The sequence below is a fragment of the Grammomys surdaster genome, unplaced genomic scaffold (genome assembly GCF_004785775.1).
Source record: "Grammomys surdaster isolate TR1022 unplaced genomic scaffold, NIH_TR_1.0 208, whole genome shotgun sequence".
Lineage (NCBI taxonomy): Eukaryota > Metazoa > Chordata > Mammalia > Rodentia > Muridae > Grammomys > Grammomys surdaster.
In genome coordinates this window covers 217,829-230,699 of record NW_021604653.1, presented here as the reverse complement: position 1 = coordinate 230,699, position 12,871 = coordinate 217,829, and the positions used below count along the sequence as shown (strand labels likewise).

The window sequence follows — 12,871 nt, the reverse complement described above, 5'->3', positions numbered from 1 at the left end:
CAGAGGCATGTGGGAGGTGGACATGATCAGAATCCATTGTATATACCTGTATGAAATTCTCAAAGAGAAAATGTAGTTTTTAAATCCAGAAAGATGAAAGAGACAGGCACTAAGGAAAAAAATAATGCTACTTTAAGGATACCCTCAGCAGGTGTAAACTGTCAAAACTGACTAGAAGGAAGCCCCAGTGGGCTCGGTATAATTATAAAATGCTGGAGTATAAAGAAAGCCAAAACCCCAAGGCTAGCAACTGAGACAAGAATGTCAAAATCAGGCTGTAAAATCAGCCTCAGCATTCTAAGACAAGGTTATAAAATATTATAAACAATAATATTTGTCATTTAAATGACTTAGGCTGCATAGGAGAAACAAACAAGAACTGGACATCTAGAGAAAAGGAAGAGAAAATCATCAATGCCTTTTAAATACTCCTTAAGTTAAATTTCAAATTGGCGAAGATTTTATTTTTGCCTCAAACCATTCCATATCAAAGTAGATCAGGTTCAGATCAGGTTGGTCTGTAGCATGCCTGAAGGGGGCTGTCTTCATTGGCCACTGACACGGGAAGAACCAGCCCACAGCAGGACAGGGCACCATTCCCTGGGTAGAGATCCTAAACTGTATGATAACAGAACACATACAAGTAAAAGAATATATGTATTGATTCTCCCAGCCCCCGCCGTGCTTCCAGCTCCTGCCATCCGCTATGATGTACTATAATCTGGATTTGTAGCTGAAATAAACACCTTTCTCCCCTAAATTGCTTTTTGTCAGGGTATTTTATCACAGCAAGGAACAAATGCATCTGTGCTAGACACAGTAATAGGCAATTTCTCCTATAATGCAGAGACACCATGAATCTTGAATCTATTTGGCTTCTGATGTTTTTCTTTTGGAGGAATACCACACTATTTCCCCAATATTAACTTAATAGGTTATTATGTAACTTTCTCTTTCTCCCTTTTTTCTTTAGTAAGATTTTGATAATAGTTTGAAACTATCTAAATGACTTTAAGTGCAAAATTGGCCCAAAAGTGCATAGTCTATCAATTACTACTGAACTAATTCAAATTTAAGCTAGAAAAGTAAACAAGATATATCAAAATTATAAGGTCATTATGTATTTCAACTCTTCTTTAACTATGAAATTACTTCCAAGCTAGCCAAAGTACTCATTTATAAAATATTCCCATGTCAATAAAATATTGACTCTGGTTTTTATGGAACTACTTGAATAGGACACAGGTAATAAACACATCTGAACTTCAAAAAAATCTCAGCTAAGAAAGTCATTCTTTTTTTTTTCCCCTTCGGTTTTTTGAAACAGGGTTTCTCTGTGTAGCCCTGGCTGTCCTCGAACTCAGAAATCCACCTGCCTCTGCCTTCCAAGTGCTGGGATTAAAGGCGTGTGCCACCACTGCCCGGCCTAAGAAAGTCATTCTTAAACAAAATAAATTTCAAGTTGGGTTAAAAGACAAAATAAAAGTCACAGGAAAGTATTAGAATTACAAAACAAATCAGTAATAGTGTACATGGATTCATGCCTGGAGTCTTAACACTCTGGAGTTTTCAGCCAGTCTGACTATATGCTGTGTTCTAGGACAGAGTGATCTACAAGGTGAGATCCTGTCTCCAAAACACAAAAAAAGAGAAAAGAAGGAAGGAAAAAAGGACTAGAGGGGATAGGAAAGGGAGGGAGGGAGGGAGGGAGGGAGGGAGACAAGCCTGGAATACATAATACATAAGAACCTAATCTCAGAAAATTAAAACAAACAAACAAACAAACAAACAGAACCAAAAACATTAAATTCATACTATCGCATAAACTAGTAAAAATTTAAAAGTTATGAAACTATTGGGATAAAAAAGCAGTATGTGCTAGGAGTCAACGCTAAAATGAAAACACAAGATAACTAAGTCAAGCTTTGATTAATGATATATTATGAATTAAACTAAAATATATCCATGACAAATGCCTTTCATCCCAGCACTTGGGAGGTGGATCTCTGTGAGTTTGAGGCCCACCAGGTTACCAAGGTATAGGAGAGGCAGGGCTACATAGTAAATCCCTATCAGAAAATAACACAAAACACACTACAAAATATAGACCTCAAACATGCATTCAACAGTGACAAGAATACTTAGTAGACAGGACTTCTTTCTATATCTATTCTAACCCTGCTTATCATTAATGAGTTCAGGATGAATAATAGCTACAGATAAGAGTCATTGCATAACTCGCGTAGTACTGGGAAGAAAACAGAACTGAAGAATAAGAAATAAACATGGAGACTAAAGCAGCCAAAGAGATCAAATAAGACCTCTCACATATGTCAGTAGCTTACTCATGACCCTGAGTAATAAAAAAAGTTAAATATACTCAGTGTACAGTGATGAAAGAAGCAAACTCATATGGAAAAATTACAAAATGATTATCGTAAAAAGTATTAAATGGCTGTTCTAACATTTTTGACTAGGATTGTGAGATGAACTGGGTCCTCTTAGTCAACAGAAGGTCAAAAAGACCTAACATTCAGAACTGCAGGATCTGAGCTGACTTTTAATACAACTGTACAGTAACTTGTTAAGACCACTTCATCCAGCCCTTAGAAACAACGATTATGAGAGTGATCACGGGAGTGATCATGGGACTTTGTTTATTGCCTTGTTTGTTCCTTGACTATTTGCATCTATTTTATTGCTGGTTCCTCAATCTAGAACTGACCTAAATACTTGCATGTAATTAAAATGGTTTAAAAGCAAACTGGGGAAAAATAAACCCGCCTCAGCCTTCAGCCTCAAAAACAAAAAAACAAACAAACAAACAAAACAAAACAAAAAAACAAAGACCACTTCATCCTAGAGGTGAATCCTTAATTCTAAATGACTAGTGTCCTCCTAAGAGAAGACACATAGACCCACAGAGAGAACACCGCATGTTGGTAGAAATAAAAAATGAAATGACAACATCTGCAAACCAAAAATATGAGACACCAAGCCTTTATGAACAGGTTATTTCTGGGAGCTCTCAGGCCAGGTTGGATGGTGGAGATGCATGTTTTTAATCCCAGTACTTGGGAGGCAGAGACAGGAGGACCTCTGAGTTTGAGGCCAGCCTGGTCTACAGAGTGAATTCCAGGACAGCCAGGAATACAGAGAGACCCTGTATTGAAAAACAAACAAACAAACAGGGCTGGAGAGATGACTCAGGAGTTAAGAGCACTGACTGCTCTTACAGAGGTCCTTAGTTCAATTCCCAGTAACCACATGGTAGCTCACAACCACCTGTAATGGGATCCGATGCCCTCTTCTGGTATGTCTGAAGACAGCTACAGTGTACTCATGTAAATAAAATAAATACATTGTTACGAAAATAAAAAGAAAATAAACAAAGAACCCCAAGGCTGATATTTATCCTAGGTTTGTATGTATCACACTACAGCCTTAGCTCTCTGACCCCCATCTCAGGCTGTACACTCACCCCGTTACAGCTACAGTCTTCTGACACTGACTTCAGACTTCTAACCTACAGAACAGTGACACGATATGTTTTAAACCTACCCATTCTGTAGTACACCACTATAGCAGACAGGAAACTGATACACCATGCAAGAAAGCATTGAAATTCCTTGATTTCCATTCAACTGATACAAGAACTGATGCCCAAGGAAAATCTGCAGAGGAGTGGGTATAAGACCTACACACCCATGATGTTGAAAAGACCCTTACCAAGATGTTGCTTCTCTGGGGTAAATAGAAAAGAAATTGTGGGTGATGGCAGAGATAGCTCAGTGGTCAAGAGGGCACAGTGGTTTTCTAGGGGACTTGCATTTGCTAATAATTCACAACTTCCTATAATTCCAGTTAGAGGGGATCTGACATTATCTTCTGGACTCCACAGGCAATGCACTCATCTGTACATTGCCAAAACACACACACACACACACACACACACACACACACACACACAATTTAAAAATTAAAATGAAACATTTTTTAAAAAATTGTTGTATATCTATATTATACAATAAATAGTACTTAGTGACAAAAAAAAAAGAAGAAAGAAAAGAAAAACTGGCCAAGCTAAAACAAAAAACAACAACAAAAACAAACAAAACAAAACCAAAAAACAGTGTGGAGAATCTGGGTGCAGTGGCATGCACCTTTAATCCCAACACTCTGGAGGCAGAAGCAGGTAGATCTCTGAGCATCTGAGACCAGCGTGGTCCATATATTAAGTTCCAGGCCAGTCAATGTTACATGGTGAGTCTCTGTTTCAAAAAGACATCATGAAGCAAACAAAAAGGTGTGAAGGAATCTTAAGATTGTTAACATTGCTTACCAACTTGAAAGTGCAGAGAGTAACCTAAGAATCTGACTTCTGGGTACGACTGTGAAGGGTTTTCAAGGCTAGGTTAATTGAAGTAGCTCTGACTATAGACAATGCCATTCTATGGTCTGGGGTCCTGCACTGAATAAAAGGGGACAGTGTGCTAAGTGGCAGTGTTTATCACTCTCTGCCCCCTTGTTTCTGCAGTAAAGTGGGCAGCAGTTTCACGCTGCAACCATGCTGTCCCCACCATGAGGAACTGTATACCCTCAAGCTGTGAGCCAAATGAAGCACTCCTTTCCTAAGTGGCTTCACTCAGGTATTTTGGTGTAGCCATAGGAAGTAATTAGTACAGCTCTTGAACTCATGAGAGTAAAACCAGTCTGAAAAAGCTCTATTTGACTCTATGTATATGACGGTTCATAAAGGGAAATTATATACTCATTAATCCTACTGCTCATGGGTCTGTGTGATGGGACTTGAGGAAGAGACAAGGGAACTGTATACAACTCTGAAGCTACAGTGTCATGTTTTAATGAAGGGAATTAAGCATTGGCCAAAGTCCACTGCTGAAAATTTAATAGTTCAAAAAGATAAACATGAATGTGCACATATATTTAAAAATAATTAAGGAGGTCATAAAATGCCAGAATGGATCGCAGAATGCACTTTTTTCAGAAGACGCAATGTCTTCTTCTCGCCTCTATGGGCTCCAGGCATGAACACAGTTCAAAGACATGTGTGAAGGCAAAACATTCATAAACATACATTTTTTCAAATGTCTGAAACAGTACAATTGATTGGCATTTCAGAAGAATAGAGTGCTGCTCTGGGTAATTTGGAAATGAATGGGACCTGTAAGCATATAGAGAAAAAGAACTATATATCTAACTCCAGTTCCCAGGGATCCAATGCCTACGTTTGGCCTTTGCAGCCCCATCATTCATATGCACATACCCACAGAGATGCATACACATACAAATAACTTAGAAATGAAATATTTTTAAAAATCAAAAGACTTCTCAGTGAATTGGATATGTCAAAGGAACTCAGGAACTGAAGTCTCCAGTGGCCATGGCTGGTAAAACCAGGGCAACAAGATAAACAGAAGAGCAATGGATTAAAACTCATACTATAAAGGGAATGTGCATGAATCTTTATTGATATAAATATTTAAAAGGATGCATGAATGTATAAATTCCAAATAACTTACCTATTTGCCTAAAAGGAATTAGAACATCAAGCCTCATTCCTATAGTGTGAGGTATGCATATTTAGTTAAAAAAAAAAAACATAATGTGGAAAGGGGCAGGGGAGCACGACTTTACAGTGAAGGAACCTGACAAACGTTACCCCCATCCTGAGTATCCAGTGTAGTAATGCTTTCTTGTTGACAGGATGCACTCAGAAAGGTCTCACTATATAACTACTTAGGCTGCGCTGAAACCCATATAGACCAGGCTTACAGTGAATTCAAGACCCTCCTGTCTCAACCAGGAGAGGGCTGGATTACACGTGTATACCCACACATCTGGTAAGTATGCACCCTTAATAAGCTGTGAAGAAAGTGACAATTTTCTTCCTAAACATTACCTAAGTCTGATCATAAAGAAAATACCATAAAAATCCTAATAAAGAGATAGTCAATAAAACACACAATCATCTCAATTTTAATGCCTTTTGAGCAGAAACCACTTCCAATGGGGTTCCGTGGTATCTTCAGATACCTACTGACTTCTGTCTGCAGAGAAACTACTTTTCAAACATGACTTTTGCCTTCAGACACACTCATATCCATGAGCTTAAACCAGCAATGAACCCCTCCCATAGTCTCTCTTCTCTAACTTCCTCTTCCAGAAAACCATGACAGAAAAGAGTTGGGAACAGTAACTATGTTTAGAAATACTTACCTACCAACATGTCCAAATTACCCATCAGATAAATCAAGCCAAGAACCACCCCTATGTTAGCAAATGGTTTCCTTCTCTTTATTTGATATACTATCCCCCGTCTCTCTGTTAGGTTTTTTTTTTTTTAAAGTAATAACAGCAAAACCAAAGCACTCATTAGTGGTGGGGCTATAATATAAAATAGTAATTAACAGTGCTACCTTAATAGGAAAGAAAAAAATATTCTGTTCCCAGGGTTCACAACAGTGATATCTAGCCCCAGGGACCTAACATTCTCTGGCCTCTACAGGCACCTGCAGTCATGAGCACACACCCACACAGACACATACAATATAATACACATACTTTTTAAATTTAAGATTTTAAACATCTCAAAAGATACTGTTATGAGTTCATGATAGAAACATCAGTGAAGAGAAGGCAGAATGCTTGTGTTCTAGTCTCTTCTCTGTTGCTGTGACAAACACCATGACCAAAGCATGGAGAGGAGGAAAGGGTTTATAACGCCTTACATTTCCAAGTCACCAAAGCATCATTGAGAAAGTCAAGGCAGGAACTCAAAGCACGAATCTGAAGGCAGGCATGGTTGCTATTGCACAAAGTTAGTTAACTCTGACCAAGGAACTTACTCATAGCCAAGGAAGTACTGTAAAAACCATGGGAAAGCTGCTTACTAGCATGCTCTTAACATCATGTTTAGCTAGCTACCTTACACAACCCAAGCTACCTGCCCAGGGAATAGTGCCATTCAAAGCGGACTGGGCCTTCCTACATCAATTAATAAGTACAACAATCTAACACAGGCTAATCCATCTGACCTGAGCAATTACTCAATTGAGATTCCAGTCTCAAGTGACTTTAGGCTGTTTCAAGTTTGACAATTAAAGTTAATTAGGCCAATCTATTAACATATTTTCCCTTATGACACAATAATAGGCTAGTCATATAAATCCAGACAATGCATTCTGCCTTCTTAAACAAAAGTTTTATAAAAATTCTAGAATGAACAATACCTTTAAATACTTGAAAATAAGGTAGAACACACATTGATTTAATATTTTTACTATGTACCACCATTACATGTCTTGTGTTAACACAAAAGATTTTAATGTTTAAAATATAATTTTGTGAACAAAATTTTTTAACAAATCTCAAATAATGAGGGATAATTTTCAAACAATGTTTCAAAAATAATTAAAAACGCATAAATTCTAGATTATGTTAAGTACCAATTGATGTTCAAATGTCATTATTTATGTATGTAATAGAAGTTTGTAACTGTTGACATGTTCTGGTGAGGGTAGGGCCTAAGGGGAGTTGGATGGAGAAGGTAAATATATTGTGTACATGTTTGAAAATTGAAAATAAAAAGACAATTGTCACATTAAAAAGTGTCTAAGTGTTGCTTTATACTTAATGTACAGTCTCTGAAACAACATTCTATTACACTGATCTAAGTGATGGGAAAAAGAAAGTTTAATCTGAGTTTATAGCTATTTTATGAAATATTGTGGCTTTGTTGCTTATTGAAAATAGAGTTCTAAAATGTAACTGAAACACACAATGACTGTATAACCAAGCTGACTTGAAACAAACTTCAGCCATCATTTTAACTTGTAGTCAATGGCAGTCATGCACAGGAGCTGGATTAGACCGTGCTGCGAAGACTCAGGTGTTAGAATAAGATAAGAGGAGAGGGTAAAACTGTGGAATGATGCCAGTTATTCCCCTCTGCTGCTGCTAGAGCAGCAAGATCACACAGACAGCTAAGCCCTCAACATCCCAGGAATCTTCCAGAATGTTCAGCCACGCAGACCTGAAGCTGCTCTAAGGCTTGCGGCTACCAATGAGTCATTCTCACTACCAAGAGACTCTTTACCCATCAAAAAGCAACTGTCCTGTCTTCTGTAACTTCCATGTCACCATGAGCATGACCAAAAGAGCAGAAGCAGGGTACAGAATGAAGGTCAAACCAGAGCTCATATAATTAACAAGAGTGCACCCCTGGCTGTCCTGGAACTCACTCTGTAGACCAGGCTGGCCTGAAACCTAAAGATCCACCTGCCTCTCCCTCCCTAGTGTTGGGATTAAAGGTGTGCACCACCACTACCAGGCTTACTTCAGAACTTTTAATTACATTAATATTGTATTTAAAAAATAATATTTCTACTCACCACAATAGAGTATTAGTGACTCAAAGGAATGATTTTAGATATACATTTCCATAAGCTTTGATTAAAAAAAAAAACTATGTTTAAAGGTGAGGATTTTTCCTCTAATTAGTATCATTAGTTAATTAGTATTATTAGTTAGGATTTAATATCACAAATCCTGTAAAGCCAAACAAATTGAAAAGAATTGTTCTTCAAGAAGTTGAGAAGATGTCTCAGAGGCTAAAGTGCTGGCATGAGGATCTAAGTTCAGCTCCACAGAAACCATAAATGAGCTGGGCCAACACTGGGCAGCCTTGCCCGGAATCCCAGTATTCTGGGGGCAGATTAGGAATCCCCAAGGCAAGCTGACCAGCTGGTAAAGCTGAATCTAGGAGCTCTAGGTTTAGAAAGAGACCCTGTATCTGTAAATAAAGTTGAGAGCAATCTAGGAATATACTCAATTTCGACCTCTGCCTACAAGTGAATGTATGGACATACATGTACACATGCACCAAACACATGTGACCATGCCTTTGTACATTCATGGATATCACACACATGCACCAACAACACAAAGATTTGTTTTCAAAAAGGTATAGAAAAGAAAGGAGTAATTATGATGGATTAAAAGGGAGGTATTCTTTAAAAAAAAAAGTTGTTTAAAAATGGCTTCTTTAAATTCAGTATTCCAGGGCTGAGGATGTTGGTGAGTGGTAGACCACTGCTGAGCATACATAAATACTCATGTTCAATAGCCAGGACACAGATACACATGTACGCATGCACACACACACGACACACATGCATGCATACGCATGTGCACGCACACACATGTACACACACAGAGAGACAGAGAGAGAGTGGAAAAGAGAGAGATAGAGAGGGGGAGAGAGACAGAGAGACAGAGACAGGAAGAGGGAGACAGGGAGAGAGACAGAGGGAGAGAGGAACACAGACAGAGATATATTTTATATGAGTGTGTGTGTATTAGTAAACATATAGAAAGTGCTATGAAATTATAAATAAGAACAAAATAACTTCCACTAGGAAAAGATTTGCAGGTTAAGAGTTCAGAATAAATTCTGAAAACTGGCTAGTGTTCAATGAAAACCTCAGAGATTGTCAAAGTTAATTGGTGGTTAAGAAACTGCCCAAATTTTTGTCTTGTTCAAATCAATGCAATCAAAGAGAAGGCTAATCTGGTGCCTTGAGTGAGAAAGTGTCCCATAGGCTCATATTTTTGAACAATTAATTGGTGCTACTGTTTGGAAAGGAGTGTTGGTAGGAGCAGCTTTGAGGTTTTATAGCCTGGCCTTACTTTCTGTTATCTGTTTTCTGTGTGCAGATGAAATGTACTCAACCAACCAGCTTTCTGCTCCTACCACCGAACCTCGCTACCAGTTACTATTGTCTTGCTGGGCATGATGGACTCCACTCCTTTGAAACTGTAAGTCCAAATAAACCTTATCTCCTTTAAGTTGCCTCAGGTCATGACACTTTATTACAGCAACAGAAAGTTACTAATGTAGCCCAAGGTTCAAAAGTATACTATGGACTTCCTTGTGAAGATCAAAGATAATGTTAATTTTTGTATCTTATGTGAACACAACTGGTTTATTTTGCTCTTTGAAAAAAAACATATATACACACATACATACATACATTTATATGTTCTGCACACAGAGGTTTTAGGAGAAAATGAATATTATACAGGACATTTATTTTTGTTTTCCTCCACTAAATAGGTATATGATGACATGAAAAAGCAGAGGCAGACAGTCAATAGAGAAGACAGAAGACAGTAAACTCTGGTTGTATATTTTTAGGAAAGGCTCTAAAGGTACTTACTTCATCAGCCACCATACACCTGGAAGAAAACAAAACAAAACAAAACAAAATTAATTTTATAATCATCACAGCAAAGCATATTCAGAGTTCTGATTTAGTAACTCACCACAAACACTTCATAGTTGCTAAAGGATTAAGCCAGAGAGGCTGCTGTAAGCAAATGAAAACACTGGAGAGTGATGACGTCATACAACTCTACAGCTGCCAATGACACATGTCCATGTGGGAGGGTCACCACTTCAGACAAGCTACTGCTCACGATGGAGAAAGCTGCAAAGACCCTTGAGGACCAAGCAGAAAGCCATGAGACTGTCAAGAATGGCTTGCACTTCTGTCCTTAACTGTAAGGCTGGCTGTTCCTACAGATGAGAAGAATGCTGGACTAAAGAACAGTGTGAATATTTCTATGCTAGGATTGTAAGTGAGCCCCTGGGCATAGTGGGGCTCACTTGCAATCCTAGCATAGAAAAAGTAGAGACAGGTGGATGTTTGGGGCTCACTGGCTAGCCAGGATAACCAAAATGGTGAGCTCTGGGTTCAGTTTGAGACCCTGTCTCAAAAAATAAGGTAGAGCGCCATACAGGAATGCCAATTAATCTCCAACCTCTACCAAGTACACACACGGGTAAGTGCACTTGTCCCAAATAAGAAAATGAAATCCGGGTGGTGGTGGCGCATGCCTTTAATCCCAGCACTTGGGAGGCAGAGGTAGATGGATCTCTGAGTTCGAGGCCAGCCTGGTCTACAGAGTGAGTTCCAGGACAGCCAGGGCTACACAGAGAAACCCTGTCTCGAAAAAAACAAAACAAAACAAAAAAGCAAAAAAAAGAAAAAAAAAAAAGAAAATGAAATCCACCTGGAGTTAATTAAAGATATCACTTGAGGTGTATATTACTTATTCAGAGTCTATTGTTGCTCTAGGGAGATAGTGAGTCTTTTCCTTATGTACAGTGACCAGAGGAAAAAAAATACATGCCATAAAATAATAATCCTATTTAAAAATAATAATTCTATTTAAAATAATAATCCTATTTAAAAATAATAATTCTATTTAAAAATAATGATCTTATTTAAAACAGAGTAAGAAATAATAGAGAATGATGGGGCCTAGTCACTTGAGGGTCTCGAGGGGCTGGGAAAGGGCTTTATAGCCACTAGAGAAATATAGGGGGTGGGACCTAGCCTACTGCACCTGGAAGGCCTTACAACTAGAAGAAAAGTGGGGGTGGGGGGGGACATGCATAAAACTATGAGATACATAAAGCATATTGTAGTTACACCCACCTCTAAAAACATAAAATCATGATTTTCAAACTACAAGAGACTATTTTTCAAGAAGATACTTTCTTATTACACACCACTAGAACAGCCAAGTTGGTGTGTGCGATCCTCCAGGCCTCATGGTTGAAAGTTGGTAAATGAGGCAGTACTCATCAGCCTGCTGCACTGCTTCTTTTTCAGAAACATAGATAACATCCAATTTTTTTCTGACATCCTTGTTTTTTAGCTGCTGTGGCTTGCTGAGTAAAAGCAGCTGAACTCAAAACAAGTTCAGTATTATTCAAGGACTTCATGTCCTAAGGACGTCATGCTGTTATGTGCATTGCTCTGCATGCGGTCCTTGAGGTCTTTATATCCATCCTCCTCTATGAGCTGTATGAAAACTCTAAGTGGGTGCCCAGCCCCTCAGTAGGCAGTATCACTGGCATTCACAACAACAGAGCTTCATCTTTTTCAAGTATTGCTGCTGGAGCAGATTAATGATTCTATCACTAACCTGGAAAGAACTTAAGAAATGTAGATTGTTAACAACCACCCTTAGGTATGGCTCTCATCCCTCACCGGACAACGACAGGGGGACCGGAGCCATGACAAGGTCCCCTTCAATTACTGGAGGTCAGGCCTCTATCTCCGCCTTCGCAAGATTAGATTCGCCACAGCCCTTCTATACTTAGAGAAGGGAGGAGATGTCAGGGGCAGCCCTGCTTACACACTGAAGGCCTAAAATCAGCCATAGGCCTAAAATCAGCAATAGGCCTGTCATACATGTATACTAATGCCAAGTCTTGGGTCTCTGTGGAAAAACATTGAAACAGATGGCTATAAGCTATTGTAAACAGGCAGTTTTTGTGACAATTTACCAGCCTGAGTAGTCATAGACCTTGTAAATAGGTAGCCTTGGCAGATATTACCAACTTAGATAAGGACAAGTGAATCATAGGCCGAGTCATAGTGACCTATCCCCTGAACCCTCACCCAGTTGATACCCTGTTCTGAAAGATATCTGTATTCCCCCTGTACACCCACGCTCCAGTGTTATCCCCTTCCCCATGTCCTGCCTTTTTGTGTTTATAACCCCTGTGTGAATGAGTATAAATTACAATTTGAAAAAAAATAAATTATATATTTCAAAAAAGGAAAAATGAAAAAAAGAAAAAAAAAAACCAACCACCCTTAGAAGGGCTTTGGAGATGTAGATTGTTAGTAAGGTTAGGTTAAGATGTATTTAGTGGCTCTGATGTAGAAAATCTTGGAGAACAATTTAGAAATGCATACTTGATTATTGAGCAAAGGATGTTTTTAAGGTCAGGGAACAAAAAAAAAGGCAGTTCAATTACCATTGGCTGATG

General features: G+C 38.6%; 1 protein-coding gene across 4 annotated transcripts in view; it reads right to left on the bottom strand.

The window, feature by feature from the left end:
• Positions 1-12,871, bottom strand: part of Zranb3 (zinc finger RANBP2-type containing 3) — a 149,353-nt gene that overhangs the window by 97,088 nt on the left and 39,394 nt on the right. For all 4 annotated transcript variants that reach the window (XM_028771483.1, XM_028771482.1, XM_028771484.1 and 1 more), the window contains one exon: positions 10,242-10,260. In XM_028771483.1, the coding sequence (XP_028627316.1) occupies positions 10,242-10,260 (19 nt within the window). The remainder of the gene's footprint in view (positions 1-10,241; positions 10,261-12,871) is intronic.